Source organism: Paralichthys olivaceus, chromosome 5, assembly GCF_024713975.1.
Source record: "Paralichthys olivaceus isolate ysfri-2021 chromosome 5, ASM2471397v2, whole genome shotgun sequence".
Lineage (NCBI taxonomy): Eukaryota > Metazoa > Chordata > Actinopteri > Pleuronectiformes > Paralichthyidae > Paralichthys > Paralichthys olivaceus.
In genome coordinates, this window is record NC_091097.1 from 6,094,626 (window position 1) to 6,113,116 (window position 18,491).

At 42.2% G+C, this 18,491-nt stretch overlaps 2 protein-coding genes across 6 annotated transcripts in view; both read right to left on the minus strand.

The window, feature by feature from the left end:
* The window catches only part of shank1 (SH3 and multiple ankyrin repeat domains 1), a 79,957-nt gene extending 78,288 nt beyond the window's left edge, over positions 1-1,669 (minus strand). Inside the window, exons 1-2 of one of the 3 annotated variants that reach the window (XM_069524719.1) lie at positions 1,514-1,668; positions 1,242-1,393 (exon numbers count right to left, since the gene is read on the minus strand). The gene's annotated coding sequence lies outside the window, so the exon portion shown is untranslated. Of the gene's footprint in view, positions 1-1,241 lie in introns of all 3 variants that reach the window. The other 2 variants (XM_069524722.1, XM_069524717.1) reach the window with 2 other exon arrangements.
* Positions 1,670-4,402: 2,733 nt separating this feature from the next.
* kmt5c (lysine methyltransferase 5C) lies at positions 4,403-18,211 on the minus strand. Of its 3 annotated transcripts, XM_020094498.2 has the most exons (11): positions 17,836-18,211; positions 17,289-17,421; positions 16,696-16,861; positions 16,458-16,567; positions 16,152-16,315; positions 14,775-14,794; positions 14,429-14,565; positions 14,154-14,326; positions 12,298-13,302; positions 5,992-6,087; positions 4,403-4,873 (listed from the first exon to the last, which is right to left on the minus strand). In XM_020094498.2, the coding sequence occupies exons 2-11, from the start codon at positions 17,399-17,401 to the stop codon at positions 4,788-4,790; spliced, it is 2,070 nt and encodes a 689-aa protein (XP_019950057.2). In that variant the 5' UTR covers positions 17,402-17,421; positions 17,836-18,211; the 3' UTR covers positions 4,403-4,787. The 3 variants fall into 3 exon arrangements, with proteins under 3 accessions (XP_019950057.2, XP_069380825.1, XP_019950056.2); XM_069524724.1 differs by lacking the exons at positions 4,403-4,873; positions 5,992-6,087 and having other exon boundaries at positions 6,444-13,302; positions 14,166-14,326; positions 17,836-18,208; XM_020094497.2 differs by lacking the exons at positions 4,403-4,873; positions 5,992-6,087 and having other exon boundaries at positions 6,444-13,302; positions 17,836-18,207.
* Between the last annotated feature and the right edge of the window lie 280 nt (positions 18,212-18,491).

Sequence of the window (18,491 nt, forward strand, 5' to 3'; positions counted from 1 at the left end):
TTCCACACCGCTGTAAAACCAATACCGAACACATCCCTCATGCCTGAACACCTCCAAAGAGCAAGTTTAAGTTCTGCTACATTTCGCTGAAATCCTCCTCGCCGCTCCATATGACATGTATTCAGAAGCCTGGGTATAATTATGTGTGGCCTGCCATCACCTTCCGGTGGGATGCGTTCAATAGAAACAAAAGCATCTATAGAAAGACTATAGACTGAGGTAGGGAGATAATGACAGGGGCAGAGCAGACACTTATTCCCTGCTGGATCAATGACCTCTTTCTTGTAGAGGCGGCCACTCAAGTGAGAGGATGGCAGTTTGGACATCCGCTATCAAATCCATCTGCTGTTTAATGCATGGCGAGGCATCCACTGTGTCTCTTGAGTGACTCACAACACACATTTTAAATGCTGGGGTGCATCTGTGTCCATGTTCATCCATGCACACGCCGCCTTCACGCGCTCGAGTCAATATGTCCAAAGTGTGATTTACCGGGTGACTTAGTGCACTGGGTAGCCTCTCACTGTAAACAGAAAGCAGCTAGCTGCTCCATGCACCAGATCATTTGCAGTCCTTGGCATGCATGCAAACATACGTGGGAGGGATTATCAGTTTGACACAATGACAAATCAAACAACTGACAGGCAGCATCTCTCATCCATCTAGCTATCTATAAACGATGCCACATAAATTGTGTGATTCCCTGTCTTATCTTGTCTTGTCTTGTCTTTGCATGATCCACACATATGTGTCTCCCCTAGTGCCACCTCTTCTTTCCTCCCACTTCCTCTCGTCTTCTGCCTCTCTGCAGAAGCTGGGATAATGCATTCATCTGCTGGTATCAAGGAGCAATCCACAGCAAAGCACTGCTCGCTTTGCCTTCCCCATGTCTGTGCATCCCTCAGCAGATCGTCTTTCTCATTTTGTTTTTTCCCAACAACCGATGCATATCTTCATGTAAAACCAGGGTGTTGCGTGCACAAAAAGAAATGTGACAGAGGAATGAATGTTTCACATCAATGCAGTAAACTAGAACATGCAAACCCTCCCTTTCCATTCCCTGATGCACACACATACACACACAAACACCCCTCTGACTCCACCACTACCCCTCCACAAACAGAAAATCATACTCCGCTCTGCTTTGCCATGCACCCCACCCCCAAAAGCTGTCCCTTTCCATCTCCATGCATGACAAAAGAGAAGAGCGAAAAAGCAGAAAAGACAGAAAACATCCTTACTGTCTTCTACAATCCCTGATGAAATACAGAAATCCCTCCTCAGAAAAAAGGGGGACAGAAGTAAGAAAAGAGAGGAGGGGGCGAGCCCAGCAGTTGCCAGTTGCAGAGGAATAAGGAGTGAGGAGGGGCGAGCGGGAAGAGGATGAAGAAGACTGTGGCAAAAGAAGAAGAAAAAGGTAAGAAAGGACAATCACTGCTGCAACAATGACGACCCTCCTCCTCCTCCACAGCTGCCACCGCCGCCACGGGATATTACAAGGTGTCCAGCGTACCACTGCACTCTGAGGGATGGAGCATTATCCTCGGCTCCCTGCCCGTCCTCCAGCAGCAGCAGCAGCTCTGTAGTAACACTTCTGTCGGCTCTGTCCGGCAATCTCCCCATCCCTCCCCTCACTCACTCGCTCGCTCACTCGCTGTCCTCCCCACCTCCCTCCCTTCAGCATGTTCTCAGTGTCCCTCTCTCTCTTTTGCTCTCTCTTTTCTTGCACTGGTTGGTTGCTTTCTCTCCATCACCTCCTCCCCCCATACGTCTCTCGATCGCTCTCTTTCTCGCTCTCCCTTTTGCTCCCTCCCCTTCTCCCTCCATCTCTCTCTCCTCCATCATTACTCAGATACAAGGCATACCCTTCCCTGCATCCCTCCTGTTCGCTCTCTTTCTCTCGCTCCCTCTCTTTCTATCTCTCCGTCTCTCTCTTTCTCTGTATCTTTGATGTTGTGGAGTTTGACTCTCAGCTGTGAAAAGAATCTCGTTTTTTTTTTTTTTTTTTTTCCCTTCTCGCAGAACTGAAGCATCACAGAACACAGAGGGATCCACCCCAAGAGCAAACACAGAGACATACACACACAAGATTATCCAAAAATTACTCCACAATATCAAACAAAAAACAAAAGAATACATCGATTAGAGACAATTTTATGTATTCCTTCCGTAACCCTACATTTATATCCATATCAACTCTCTCTCTCTCTCTCTCACACACACACACCCACACACAGAATTATGAATTAGGAATGAAAGAGATGTGTACAAGAGGATGAAGGGAGCCACTGCTGCAATGCTTATTACCATACATAGAGGTGGCTGAGAGAGGAGAGCACTGTGGGTGGAGAAGGAGCTTTCTACTGACGAGCTGAATTGAATAGCAAGTAGAAATCAACTCCATTACACCAATCAGTGGTGAGTGAAGCATGTCAAACTTGCCCCACGGGCACTGGTGAGATGACACCCCTTTAATGGTTGGGAATGAGGGAGGAGGCCAGCTATGATGATCGTGTACATGTGTAATAACAATAATCCCAGTGCAGCAGTCAGGTAGCTGTATTGTTACTAGCGGTGATCAATATAGAACTCGAGCTGCTGGCTCCCTTGACATTTTATTCCAGCTCCCAAAGGCTACAAAAAAAACATCTGCTGTAGAAATTTTTATAACGGAAAACTGTCTGGGTACGTTGACAAGAGCCAGGCGACATGTCAGATGTTGACATAATCCAGCGATGAATCAAAGATGACAAGCTCTCCTGTATTACACTGCCACATCATGAAAATTCATTATGAGCTCATAAAAAGTGGTCGTTTCTCAGACCTAACAGGGAGAATTTTCATCAGTCTCTCCTGTAAATTCAGCTTTATGTATCTGATCCTAAACTGTTGGACCTCTTCCTGGATTTTTCAGATTTGATTTTCATTCTCCTCAAATATGTTCCAGCTCTGTGCTCATCTATTTGATTTTTGCAGCTCATCCTATAGTGATATCATAGTAACACTTTTCCTGTTTGTGAATTCCTCTCGCTACTCGAGAAACAGTATTTCTGGGGAGATGTGTATCTGCAAAATCTCACACTATGGTGCGGTTTTTTATAATAAATCATGCCAGGTTGAAACATTGCATTTTACTTTAAAAAAACTCACGCAAATAACTCAGTGGAGCAATATAATTACAGCTGCAACTGACTTACCTATTACTATTTTAAGAATCAATTTATCTGACAATTGTTATCTTTTAATTAATTGTTTGGCCTATGAAACAGAAAAACTGGAAAATGTCTGCGGTGTTAACTCGAAATACAATATATTCATTATTAAAATAAATTATTAAAATAGTTGCAAATTAATGATGGGGCTTATTTCATTAGGACTGCAACTGACTTGTTGTAAATATATTATTTTATTCATCATTTGGCCCATAGACCGTTTGTAAAGATGGATATGACTGCTCCCCAAAAAAGATGCCAAAGCATCTCAAATGCCCCCTGGTGGCTGACTGCAGTACAGATTATAAACCCCGCCTCCTTTAAAGGATCATACTTTTTTTCACTAGTTGGACAGACGGCTTCACACTGAAGATGCCGAAATTAGCAACTATTTTTGCGTTTTTGCTTGAAATGTTTATCGTTTGTGAAAGAAGTTACACATGAAGTATTTAACATTGATTAACTGACTACTAATTGCAGCCTAAGACATCATCTGCCATTTTATTTAACCATCATTCATCTGGACGACATTTACCTTTACCTTTACATTTATACAAATATCATACTGCATGTCTACATTAGTGTCGCTAATTCCATGTCAGGGCGTCTAATTTGGGATCAATGAGGCAGTTGAATTAATTGTTTCGTTGACAGGAAAACCCTGACATCTCAGCTCTCCAGGGTAATGACTACAAATATCACGTCATTCATTATGTTTTCTCTCATTAACACAACATCCATTAGCTCCAACCTGAGCATTTAGTATTGAATGTGAATGAAACCCACCCTCACACAGCAGGAGCCTGCCCACCTCTTTACTCAGCCAGTGACTCATGCGGAGGCAACTTTCTGACACAATATTAAAAGTATTACACCGATCTGATCTAATGGGTTCTTTAAATGAGGTTGGCATCGGGCTGCATGTGCCTGGTCAGGCTCCTCTAAATGACTTGAGTCTACATGTTGCATAGGAGGGTGCGTTTACATTTTTTTAGTTTTGTTCACCAGGCTCAAGCTGAACCCATAGTGTTAATTGGATGATCAGTGGCAGCAAGTGGAAAAGAAAAAAAAAAGGATTGCGGTGCTCCATCAAAACAAGACGGGCAACCACAGCTCGTACAAGGAGACGGGGGAAGTGGCCTTAATAGCAGACTCAGACTTAATCAAGAAAGATAGCCATGATAATAAGAGCAATTTCCCTGACATATTTATTCAGCCCCCTCTGTCAGACACACAGGGTTTTTTACAGTCATAATTTACACTAATGCACTGACATCTCAGTCAGTAGCCAGTCATTAGAAGCATCTGCCACCTGACACCTGGGAAATAATGTCCAACTCCAGGACACCTTTCTAAAGCTCTCTTCTCTGGATGTGATCCTCTTCCTTTCAGAGCTTCAGATGCTTCCTTGCTGCTTCACCACTGCTGATGGCGATGGTGGTTCACGCACTCTACACTCCTTACAGCGACCCGACAGAGTCAGCCATTTCACAGGGCTGCACCGTTGCTGTGCAACACTTCTATCCCATGACGGATTATAATCCCCAGAGTGCAGAACATGGGGGAACACAGGAGTCATGTGGCCACATCATGCATGTGGTTACAGGGTTTAATGGTAATATGATGCACACAAGAGCAAGATGAAGAGTGGGTGAGGTGACCTGGAAATAAATAATTAAAACAGAGAAACCTATGAGCATTGAAATGGTAGATATGCATTTCATGTGGCACAAAATGGAAAGTCAGATTCAAGTAGATTTACTTCATAGGTTCACATATACTGTATACTATTTTGAGGTACTTCAACTTTTTTAAATTACATTTTATGGTACTTCCTTCACACCTCAGAGGGAAATATTGTAAATTGTCAAGTTTTCTACAGGTTTCAAGAAGTTAAATTGAAAAAGTTTTACATAATGAATTAAAATAAGTAGAACAGGGACTTCTGCTTCACTGTCAATGAGTGCATATTAAACTCGAATATCTTTATGTGCTTTGGTGTTAATATTCATTACCCCCAACCCCCTTTGTTTCCTAGCCCTTTAACTGAACCATGTCCAAAACACCCAGTCTTACTGCTATAACGGATCATCTCTCCATCCGTCTCTACGTCCTCATTATGAGAAAACTGTTATACTTGGCATCAGACTTATCTGCTCGGCTGCTACTGAGAGCTAAAAAGAAAAGCAGAAGTGGGTCATGTTGCTGGAGGAAGGGAGAAGATTGAGTGGAAAAGCAGAAGATGGTCGACAAATGCTGGTTGAGTTGGATTGTTGAGAGAAAGGAGGTAAAGGCCGGGCAATGAACCAGGAAGATGAACATTTGGCTTAAAAAATAACCAGGGAAATGTGTGAGAGCACTGAGAATGAAGCAAAATCAAACCTTAGAGACGAAATAATGCTGCGAAAACAAGAACGTTCTGCACACTTCAAGCTTATAAGAATGACTTAAAAATGAAAAAATGTATTCTGCTTATTTACTGTGGTGGTTGATCACACACAAAGTGAAAAAAAGTTCATGCAGTGTTTTTACCATAAAACAGCAGATTGATTAAAATGAGTTTGAATGTTCACTTGGAATAGGGTAATATTTCCTTTCATTCCTGAACATCTGTTCTGCTCTATGTAACTTTGGTGAGTGGGTACGATTTCCCGTGAGAAGTGAGGAACTGACTGATAGTTGTAGCTTCAATTTTCAGAATCAGGTCTAATCAGGTGAAATCATAGTGGAGTCCAGTGTATTGAATCTGCAGTAAATGTGGTGTTCACTTCTTTCTCACCTGCTTTTTCTTGCTCTGTCTCGGCCGACTCCATCATGCCTTCGCTCCCTCCTCCTCTCTCCGACTTTGTGCTGCCAACCAAACGGAATTTATAATCTAATAAGAAGAATAAACTGATCAATATCGAGTGATATTCTAGTTTTTAATTGTTTTATAAACTACATTCAGGTAAACTTGCAGGGGATTTTTTTTTTTTTTTTAAATATGCAAAAATGATTCAGCATCTTGATTTGATGAATCTGCATTTGCATTATTACCAAAAACATAATTGCTTTGGATAAGTGATTAATCATTTTTCAAAATGTTCTAATTCCATATTGTCTATCATTTCACACAGAACATACATCCTGCTTAAGTGTATGTATGTATGTCGTAAAATTGCAGAAATATTGTTAACCATTCAAATTTTTAGGAAACATTTTTAAAAAGAGTCAAAGAGAGAAAATACAAAAAAGAATTAAGTGTCTTTAATGATATAGGCTACATTTGTACATTTCTACAGCAGACTTTCAGTAAGACTAACTGTCTATTAGAAAAGAGGACAGACAAAGTTTAACCTGTAACAACCGACACAAACTAGATGTCAAAGGCTGTGAAATTAAATAGTCAATGTAAATAATTAGTTCAGTATTTTGTCCCATAAATAAAAACATTTACATCTTCCAACAATCAATGTGAAATATAAATTACATTAAAGCACCATTTCAAGAATGAGGATATTAAAATAAATAATTGGCCTTTCCGTATCAAGACAGTACATTTTTATGGTAGTATTGTGAGGATATGCAGTCACACTGAGCACTACTGCCAAATCACAGGTGGTTCAACGTACAGAGCATCATAACATGAGGGTAATGCTCACTTGACGTCCACAAACAACTAAAAATAACTATGGTTACGATATAAACCTATGAATGTGTATCTCCATCATGTGTCACGGTATTAGATGTCGCACAACTTATTCTTCTGTTGTTTTGCTGGGAAAAAAAAGGACCAAATAAATGAAAAAGTGAGATATTCTGTGAGAAGATTGTCACTTTTTGTGGCGTGAAATGTTCATTAATATTCATCTTAAATTTCCAATTTGGAGAACTCGTGTTGTACTATCCCTCCATCCGTTAACATAAAAAACATTTCCCACTCACTCAAAAGAGCAGCTGTGAAAAGTCGTGTCACGCATCTTCACCCGGTCGTCTAGATATAGAATTTCATTTATGGGAATCATTTTTTACTTTACACTGCTCATGCACAAACCTTTCATATATGCACTTATGACAAATGGTCTTTCTTACATCTGGCAGAGTGACAGTCACGTTATCGTGGACGACAACACACCTCAGTTTGATCCCTCAAGACCTGCCTGCTAAATGCATGCACACACACAAAGTGAGAAAAGAGCTTAATTCGAGTATAAAAAACGAGGGCGGACTGTTTCAACAGGTACTTCAAAAAGTCACAAGAACATATCAAAGACTGAGGCACAAAGCTGCCTTTTTAAAACCCACCAATACAAGTACCAGCAACCAAAGACGGCACTCTCGTCTCTACTGCCATACATGGCATAGAAAGATTCATACAAGTATGTTACAGTATAGTAAGAGGGCATTCAGTGTTTACAGGGCCTCTAGGTTCAAACTCCTACTCACAAATATATTTAATACATTGTTCTCTTAAATTAGGTATTCTCAGCAAATTTGTTGTGACGCTGCCTTTTTTTTTTTTTTAACTCATACAGTAGCTAAAACACACTGATAGGTCAGCTTTACATAAAACCCTGTACAAGTCATTCAAACAGTCCATCAAAACAATGATCAATATAAAAATGTCAGTCAGTGGGCTTGAATAACAGGTAGACTATGAATTACCATGTTTACCAAAACATTTTGCCAGACACTATAATCCCAATATTTGCAGTGTCTATTAATCAGTCCGAGTACTGAAGATCTAAGTCTACTGTGCCGTCTGTCACCACTAACCTCACCCGCTTGGGTTTTGTGGGACCCATGGAGTGAGATGTTGTAACAGGTCCAAAGTGTGGTGCACCCTGGTGTTCCCCAGGTGGGCACTGTTGCTGCATGTCCTTCCTGCAGTGTTCGTCCTGACCTTTGAGTCCTGAAAATCCACCCAAGGAAAAAGATGCTGGGTTTGAAAGCTGGGGCCCACGGGGCTCAAGAACTAGCCGCCCTTGTGTGCCCGAAGGTTCCATCAGGCAATGGTAGGTGTAGTTTGTTGAGCCGAGTCCTGGGTAACAGTCAGCCCCATCCCTGAGACCCAGGGTCAATGAATGATCTCCGCTGAAATTGAGTACATAAGGAGGACCTTGACAGCCATAGGGGAAAGAGGCTGAGGACGTTGTGGACTTGTGTGCTGGTGCTGGCGTACCAGGTTGCGTACTGTGGATCACTTGGGGGCTGTTGTGCTGAGTCATGGGTGAAAGAGTTGAGCTGAAGCTGAAGTCAAAGGGGTCTTGCTGAGTGTAACATGGCTGGTGTTTGTCTGAAGTCGACAGGGTGGTTCTATCATGTTTCAAACTCTTGTCTTGTGGCAATGAATCACTATGTGTTACTTTGCTAGGAAAGAAGAAGGGTCTTGGCAGGGCAGAAAAGTTTTTGTATGTCATGTTGGTTTCTGCACTTTCATGTTTATCAGATGACATCTTGCTTCTACAAAAAGACTGAGTAAAAGAGGTGCTGGATTTGTTGAAATGAGGGGTGGACCTGTTGGGGGTGCTGGGTGAAACAAGGTGGCTAACATCTTTTCCAAACCCTTGTGCAGACATGACACCTTTGCCATGTACACTAAAACCAAGTTTCTGACTCTGCTGGGGTTTCTCAATAGCACCTGATTTTGCACTGAGTGTTCTGGACGCGATGGTCGGGCTGCCAGCAGCCATGGTGTCTTTACAAGGAGCACTGTACAAGTTCTGACTCTGGTTCCCCCCTTGAAACTTGAGCACCCTGTGAATAACTGTTGAGGTTTTCTCATGGAAGTTGAACGGATTGTCTGGAGGATTGGGATTTTTCACAGTGAATAGCTGAGGAGATAGGAGTTTGTTAGACATTTGAGGTGAAGAAACAGACTTTGTCAAGCAACTGTGGGACACTCCTCTGACTGTGTTTGGCTGACTACTACTTGAAAAAGACTGAGTTTTACTCGGCATGGTCATGCGATGGAAGGGGGCCGGGGTTTTAAGGTTAGTCTGGCCTTTTGACTGGCTGGTGCTCGGCTTGACGAAGATGGACGGCTGTGTTATAGTAACAGGATGTTGAGATGTAACCGATGATGGCGTTGCACCAAACGGCCGATGCTTGCCAACTACAGGCAAGGACTGAGTTTTGAGGTCTTCTTTGGACAGCCTCATTGCTGGGTTTTTACCCAAACATCGATCCTTTGCAGTAAAGTCGGAGTTGCTTAAAGCTGAGAAACTGAAACTGGGATTGGGTGGGTTTCTGTAATTAGAGCTATCCTTCACTTCACACTCCAGGGGAACATAGTCACTTTTGGAAGAAATTAGATTAGGAAAAAACTGAAGATCCTCACTGGTGAAGTTATTTCCTGGACTGGGAGGGCCGAGGTACGGCGTCTCGGTCGTCCATGTATCAGATGGGCTGTGAGAGAGGGGACTGCTGAAAGGATCTGTGGGTGGATCCAGTGAACACAGATCTGATGGAGAAGATGGAAGGATGTTCTGTGGCTGGTAATAACCCTCAAAGTTGAGACACTGAAAGTCCAGAATATCATCGCAGCAGTTTGTGAAGTTCGGCTCAACAGAGAGCATGTTATCTGCTGTTGTGAATAGAGGAAACTGGGATGGGGGCTGGATGACAGAACTAGAATTATTGGAAATGGATGTCGGCTTTTCCAGCGTTTGAGAGGAACACAAGCCTTCGGAGAGCCTGGAGAGACTGTTGTCAATTTGTTGGAGAGTGTGACTAAGACAAGTGGTGGGCGTTTCTACAGGCCCACACTTTCGAGTTCTCTCCATTTTGTGCCTCTGTTTCCTTCCACCACTGTTGATCTCTGGCCTTACACTGATTCTATCTGTAGCCAAGCATATCATTTCACTTTTATTGTCATTAAGCGGGGAGGACAGGGACAGTGGTGACAGAGATAAGGAAAACGGTGGCTGTTCTGTTTTCCTCAGGGCAGGGTTGTTGTCCACATGGGAGGATGGGAACTCTTCTTTGAACTTAGTAAACTCAAGACATTCTTTCATTTCTTTCCCTAAAAGGTGACCCTTCATCTCTTTCTTAACTATGGGCTCTACTTTAAGCTCTGTCTGTAAGAGCTCCTCTTTGCTGTCCACCTCCCAAATATCCTCCATCTTTCTACGTAGTTTAATTGTTGGTAGCGAAAAACCATTAAAATCCAATTCTGGCTCTTGTTTCTGTTGTGACCCGGTTTCATACAAGCAGCAATTCTTTATGAAGCGATCTTCTATTTTCGTTTCAACTACAGTCGGCAAAGATTCCTTGTAATTTTTTTCACACACCATTTTTTCAGGCAGCTGCTCGACGCCAGCCGAAAGCTCCCCATCACGCTTCTCTGTGATTTCTACTTTGTCACCAAATGCTTCAGGTGCAATTTCAACATTTTGGACGTCTCCGCCTTTCTCTAATTTTGCTTCTTGGGCGAGATTTACTCCTTGCCTTTCACACAACCTCTTGCCTCGTTTTTTCAAACGATGCAATCTGTTCTTTGACTTCTTGCAAGCCTGCACATGAGCCTGGGCTGCCTCCATCTCTGTGTTTAAAAGCGATACAGAATCCATGATTGCTTTAAAAGGATCGCACGTCACCAACTCGTTCCCCTTCTCTGTTTTTAACGCTATATTTTCAAGTCCTGCAGTTTGCATCTCCCATACTCTGCCTTTCCTCCTTTTGAAACGAATCTTAAAATTAATGCCAGGCTTCGTGTCGTCAAGATCACTTTGATCGATCAATGTTTCATCCTCATCTTTCTTTAAAAATCGGTTTGAATGTGAATTGTTCCCCAAAATCTCTTGGATTTTTTCTGGGTTCTCCATTTGTTTGTCCTTTGCAAGCTTATGACTATTGAGTGTCCGGGCTTTGTCAATGTCATAATCTAGCTTCTCAGGTTTACACCTTCGAAACTTCCTCGATAAATGGCCTCGCTGAACTTCATTAGCTCGGGGGCGAAGCACTCTGATTAAGGAGTTCTGTTTTGTGATGCTCTTGGGATTTAACTTCTGGAGTTCTGTTCTTCTAAATCTTCTTTTAAATTCTCTTTTCACTTTCGTACCCTCCCCTGAACATGACGTCAAGTCCTGTCTCAGCAATGCAGACGAACTTAACTCAGTTCCTTCTTTAGGAGCTTGATCTGAAGCAGAATTCAAACCCTGTTCAGAGTCTATCTCCACAGAACTGCGAAATGTACGTTTCTTCAGAGGTATGTTGGACTGTATGTGTGCCTGTGGATTGGTGTCTGCATGCAAACTATTTGTAGCCTTTGTTGAAATGAGTGACCTATGAGGTAGTGTGCTGAGGCAGGAGCCCAGTGGGTCTTTATGCCTCTGTGTTGACTGAAGATGTAAACTATCCTCACTCAACTTGGTCTTAACTGTAGCTGGAACCTCTTTGCTCAAGTGTCCCCTGGTGATTTGTTTATCATCTTTCGTTTTTGCTGCTCTGGGCCTCAGCTTTCGTCTCCTCCTACAGCTGCTCTGCTCTGTGCCTCCATTTATCTCTGTCTGTTCTGCTTCCTCCACAGCACTTTGCGTTTCTATACAGGCTTGGGTAGATAACCTTCTTTCTACAACCTCCTCTGGTAGTCTCTTACCTATTAAGGGTTTCTCTCTTCTTAAAAAATCAGATAGCAGTACCTTTGCCTGCTTAATGACAATATCGCTTTGCCTATTTAGGGGATATTTACTCACACTACTCGCCAATTGTTCGGAGAGTTTAACAACTCCCTCCTCTGTACACGCGTCCTTGACTTCATTTGTAACACACTGCACATTATTTTGTTCTGTAATTTTTTCACTGGACACTATTTTACATTCAGACTCATTCACTTCTTCTGGGGCTCTGTCACTTTTATATTCTATCACTGTAGCTGCAGCATTTGTCTCTACTTTCTCCACTTCAATTTTGCCTCTTACAATATCGTGCTGCTCTTTTTGTGTGCATCCCTTTTCTGTTTCTGACACAGTTTGTATCTCAATGACCTTGTCATTTCCCCTGTTCTCGCTTTGACAGGAGTCACCAACAGTTTCACTTGCATGTCGCTTTCTTAGATTTACTCTATCGGTGGCCTTAAAAAACATTTCCCTCACCCCTCTGTTACCTTCAGCTGTGCAGACCTCTGTTGCTCCTCCCTGATTCTGCTGAGATCTTGACACTCTTTTTTCTGACTTTACTGTCAGAGGCGCTGGTCTCGAACACTGGCTCTGCCTGCTCCTTCCTCTTATCTCCATTCTTGCTTTCCTGTCTTCACACGTCTTTTCTGCTTCTACAATTTGTGGCACTGATAACCTCGTTAGGTTGACTGTAAGGTATTGCTTCAATGATATCAATGGATTGTCCCCAGTTTTCTTCGATCTGCCCGTTACACTCTGACACACTTCTAAAAAAGATGGCGCGCTGATGGTCTTTTGCGCTGTTTGCTCAGCAGCTGGACTTTGAGCTGATTCAATGCTGCTGCCCTTGTTGCTTTGACTGTCTGTGATTGCCTTTTCAATCTTCTCCTGTTTTATTGCACTGCAGGTTTTCTCAACCTCCACACGATCAGAGACTTTAGTGTTGCAAGCTGTGTTACTGGACCCAGTTTGCTGAGTGAGCATGGCTTGAACCATGCTCCTTGTTCTTGAAGAGGTCCTCATATGGACTGGTGGCTTGTCCACTACTTTGACAGACTTCCCATTCAGACTGGCTTTATTTACTGAAGGTCCTCTTTTCTGTTGATCTGATATGGGGGAATTTAGAGTGAAAGGCTTCAAGTTGACCACACTGCTGTTATTTTCGTCACCAGTGGAATTTAGAATACTCAGCCCGCTATCTTTTGGCTGCACTTCCTCCAGTCCCTGCAGCAAGGCCCTTTCTTTGCTTTTTGGATCCTTACAGCTGAGTAAGAAATCCACTGAGTGGCGCCGTATTCTGATTCTGAGGTCTCTCAGTGTAACTTGGGACAAGAGAGGAACCGCCCGATGCTGACTGACTGTGGGGGACTTCAATGGGTGCTTTCCTGACCGTCTGTGTTTCTCTCGTCTCCACTTCTTTGTTTGACTCAGTTTTCTGTTCTTCAAGGCGTTTCTCCTCATCTGCTGGGTAAAGGAATTCCTTGAGGGGATGGCTATGAATGAAAGAGAACAACAAAACAACGGTTGAACTTGAAGCTGCTCTATAGTACAGCATTTCAGTAAGGTGTGGGTAAAAGTTAACAAATTAAAATAGTGTTGAGGGTGTACAACGACTACACTGACTGTGAAATACATGTTTTAGCTTTAAAACAACATTACATTAAAGCAGCACTGTGATATATTACAAATGGTATGGTTCTACCACATCAATTTATAATTGGAATGAAAGTAGACAACAATGTAAATGAAACTAGAAATAGCCTAATAACCTCATTAAGACATACTGTATATAAAGCTACTCGCAAAGTAAGTGCTGCTTCCAGCATCTGAAAATAAAATGTGTAAGAACCAAAACAGCTCTCATGTTGCATGTAATCCTCTTGTTGCAGTGCGCTACTTTTAAATTCTCAAAAGAACATCTTATTGAGTTCAAATTCAGTCTCAGGTAAATATCATATTCCATGTACAGTATTTGGTTCTGGATGATTACATTCACAGTTAATTACAAAGCAACTCTACACTCTTTACTGTTTAAACAGAGTGACACAAAGTTGATCATTCACAGTAAACTGAGCTTTCTGGTGCAACATTGAGCTGAGGTGTCAAGTAGACGATAATGATTTATTTCTGCACGAGATAATGCAAAGCTGATTTTCAAACCGAAATCTCAATGACATTTGGACATGTCATCATAGAATTGGCATTTCTAAAACTACCTCTGTAGTGCTGACTGGGTTTTTAAGAAGCCAACATTATATCTTCTATTTGAAGTAGCTGACAGACAATATTTATTTTCAAACATTACAAGTGACTGATTTGAGAAAGAAAATCCTTTACTGGTTACCTTTAAAGATACCTGAGTGGATTCCTGGTATGATCGGCTTTGTAGGAAGGTGACACTTTTCTCTGTGGTGACGAAGGTATCGCTCTCTCAGGCTGTATTTCTGGCCCACAGAGTCATTTGTTTCTTCACACTCAGGCTGTTTCCCTCTGTTTCTGAAGTGACCCTCTCCATTCCTAAAATAACAAAAGTACTTTTTTCATGTTGGATGCAAGAAAATCTTCAGTATTGAGCAAAAACTACAATAAAGTAGCTGTCTGATCCAATGATGGACACACCTCTCACAGGTGCAGCATTCACACATTTCGTTGCCTTCGCCAAAAAAGCTGGCACCATAGTAACACGTGATCTCCTCCCCAGGTGAGATGGGACGAATCACCTCAACACAGGCGTTGTTCTTCTCACCAGGGACGAACTGAAAAAAATAGCACAAAAGACAAAGAAAGGTTGGTTCACCCAGGGGATACTTCAACACAGCAGATAGGAAGCACACTGACAATGTTATTCTGTTTCTAACACACAATTATAAATAAAACAATTATTAGACTGTATGAAGTAATAAAAAAAAATGTTCAACTCATCAAAATCTTAAGTGACAGAGATGAAGTGAATATTGATGGTTACCTTGCAGTTTGGTTTGCAGTCTTCAGCCGAGAAAGACAAACAAAGAGAGACAAACAGAGAAAAACCAGATTAAGTTAACAATTAGAATTAATCAGTCCTGCATTTTTTACTGAATTCTTTCTGCAAAGTCGAAGGCTTAGCTTAATAACTCTCAAACATTATGGACATATCCTGTCACAAACTGCCCTACGCAGTTGGAAGAACTAAAATTTCGATTCTAATTTCCATATTCATGTGATCAAATTATGAATTCAAATAATTATATTACAAGTATAGTTCAGGCTGCAAAGAACAGTTATCTGCTGCCTATTGTGATCAACCAGTTATTCAAGTTTGTCCATAGCCACTTGCCCTCATTGACTTTCTTACATGTCTTGTTTTGTTCTTCTTACAGTCCCATATCCAAAAATATTCAACTTATTATCAGTGAGGACTATAACCAGGAAATGCTAACATTTTAGAATATGGCATTGGTGCATTTTTGTTTAAACCATAAAACTATTCAATAACAAACCAAATAACTTGGAAATTCATTTCTGTTTTTTTCAACTTAACCACCTCATAAATTCCACACTGAGCAGTCTGATTTTAGATTATGTTTAAGATTCAGCTCAAGTCATCACAATAAATAAACGCCCTCTACCAATGATTACACATTTTCTGGTGGTGCTTACAAATAATTAACGACAAATCAGTATTTTTAGTGCAACTATGCAACATACTTGTTTACCTATGTAAAGTAGGTAAACTGATACGAGGAACTGTATAAGAGCTGACATAAAATAAAGGTTGAAGGAAATCAGGGAACTGCACAAGTCAGATATGGGAAGAGCAAGGAAGATTTAACATATTTGGCATTTTTGTATGTATAAATTATGTTCTACGTTTCTACAGTAAGAAGAATTTGGCTCTAATCCAGCTCTCAAACATATCAAAGAATTTATCTTTGCTAATTTGTACAGTATAAACATGGCATGTAAAGATCGAATCATCATTGTAAACCATATCAAAACTTTTTGAATATATAATGAGATCAGATTGTACATAAAATTATTATGGCTCTTTCATTAACTACAGTATTCACCAAGCATTAGAAAACAATTTACTCAGCCTTGTTTGTTGTGTTGTGTGAGCATGTGTAATTGAATAGGTGTCAATCAGTTTTATTGCGTTAAAATTTCCAACCTTGTGTTTTGATTATTGGTATGTGTGTTAACATTTGGATTACAGACTGCATCTTTACAAAAGCGCTCCTGGTGAAATGTAGTGCTGATTAAACTCAGACTAGCCTTCCTATCAGCAATGACAACTTGAGTCGAGTCTGTTTGCATGTGTGTGTTCTGGGAAAGAGTGAGTCTCGAATGCAAACAAACTAACCGTGGTTAATAAAAGCTGCAGGGCCAAGCCAGAGCTGAGCACAACGTTTGCGTGTGGAATACATCACACTGAAGTCGTTGACTCCTGCCCTCAGCACTGCACTGTCGGTGGGGCTCAGCTCTGCAATGCAGCCCAGCAGGACCTCCACCCGCTCTCCTGCAAACCTGCGGAGTAACAATATGAGGGTCACGAATCTCCAATTTAAAAAGTAACACACCATCTAGGAAACTCTGCTGTGACAGCGACAGTTGCTATTCTGCCACATGCTGCCTTATCAAATGCAATGCTACATTTCTGAGTGATTACCAGTGCCTGGTTGAGGTTATCTTCGCCCCATTGGTCTCTGACGAGTATCTGTCGCAGGAGTCTATTTTCACGCCGCTATCCAACAGGAAGGCACTGAGGTAGCGATAAACCTGCAGACATTGTAGATGGTGTAGATTGTGTTAATACATTCAAGTGGCAAATTCAAGAATTTATGGTAGCTTCCAGTGAACCTGTGATGTTATATGATACTGATTTGTAAGTTTAAACATGAGCTTACGTGTTGTCTCAGCAGCTCCTGCCGATGGCTTCCCAAAGCACTGAAGTAGTCACCAGCCAGTTCACCCACTGTCAGCGCCTCAAACGTGGCATTGAAGTCATGCGTACGCTGAAAGCGCAGTAGGGTCTCTTTCAGGTTCCCCCATCGCCGGATCTCTGGAGGGGGACTTAAGGAGGGAAAAGCAGATAACAGCACATAAGAAGAGGAGTTCTAGTTTAAGCTGTTGCTGCATTATACAGATAGGCACTCCTGTTATTTAACAACTGTTCATATAAAATTTTAATTCAGCAGCAGCACCAACTGTATCCTGAAGAATAACATCCAAGTTGGATCGACAACTCTCTGAAACATTTACAATAAAACTGAACAATGTAACTTTCAAGAAAGTAGGATTTATTGCAGGACAGTCTGCATTAGACTGCAACAGCTTTGGATAAGTGCAACCAAAACACAGACAAACGGGTGTTCGACCAGAGTAAACAGGCAAAGACTGAACTGATGTGAAATAGAAGTGCCTAATCGGGATTTGAAAAGAACTGATCTGAGGAAGTGTTGGTTGTGCTGTCATGTTGCTTCATTTGACCTGACGTTACCTGATGTTCATCTTGTGGGTGCTGAAGCCCAGCAGAGGGTCCAGCACCAAACCGGTGGCCAGGTCATCGGTCTCACACAGCTCCTTCACACTCATTCTAGTGCACCCGTCCATTGCCTCCCACCATCAGCATGCTGCAATCACAGGGTCAAAGTAACGCTCTGACATCATCATCAAAAACAACAACAACAACAACAAACCATCAACAATTAGTTGTTTATTCATGCAGATCCATTCTGGAAATTACAGAACATTAGCTGCCGGCTGTGTTACTTTAGTCACACGAAGCCCACCACGCTCACTGTGATAAGTCCATCATCACGGTGTGTATGAGTTAGGAACGCGCCTGGGTTCCCCTATAGCTCCCATAGCACATTAGATTAGCATGTCCGCTTGCTGGGGAAATGGGTTATCAGATGAGGAAGCTAACATGGTAGCACCAGCTGACTGCAGCTAACGTAACATGACTGCACCCGATCGCGAAATCCAGGTACTGAGAGCCGAGCTGTGGAGGATGCACTCTGGACAAGCGGCATTTGCAAACATACCTGGGAGTCTTGTGTGGGCAACGAAAGTTTCGTCGGATGGACAATTAATCGCAAGCTCGTCGCTTGCTCTGGCTCCCGTCCGCCTAGCAGGGAAAGTTAGCCTAGCAGCTAGCTTCCCGCTAGCCCGAGCTGCCGCTTGCGAAAATGGAGTCTCCTCGTCACTTCTGGAATTTGCTGCTTTGTTGACGTTTGAAAAGTCCCAACCCGGACGTCAGGGGGCAGGAATGCGCCACACACGGTGAGCTCCGGGGCTGACAGGTCGGTGTTGTGCAGCTCGATCGCTGGTTGAGCACAGGCTTCGTTTTAGTTGCAAAAGTTGATGAGCTGCGTGCGGCGCAACCGAACTATCAGCAGGCCACGCCCACGCGTTGCGCTATTTGCTGAGGTCAAGGTTAATTTTACAAATCAAACTGAGAGCTGTCCCATGATTGGCCAGACTCTTACACGGGCGGAGCCTGTGACATCGTTAGGTTCGCCGTGTTGATAACAGGACTCAGTGTTTACTGAGGAAATCAGTTCATCAGAGATTCTCTCACCGGGAGTCAAACCACAGATCAGAGACATGAACACTATGAACATAAATAAATGAAAGCTGTTCAGTCCTGTTATTCGGAGTGAGATACTGAGCCTTCGTTATTAGCCAGTTCTAATTGTGA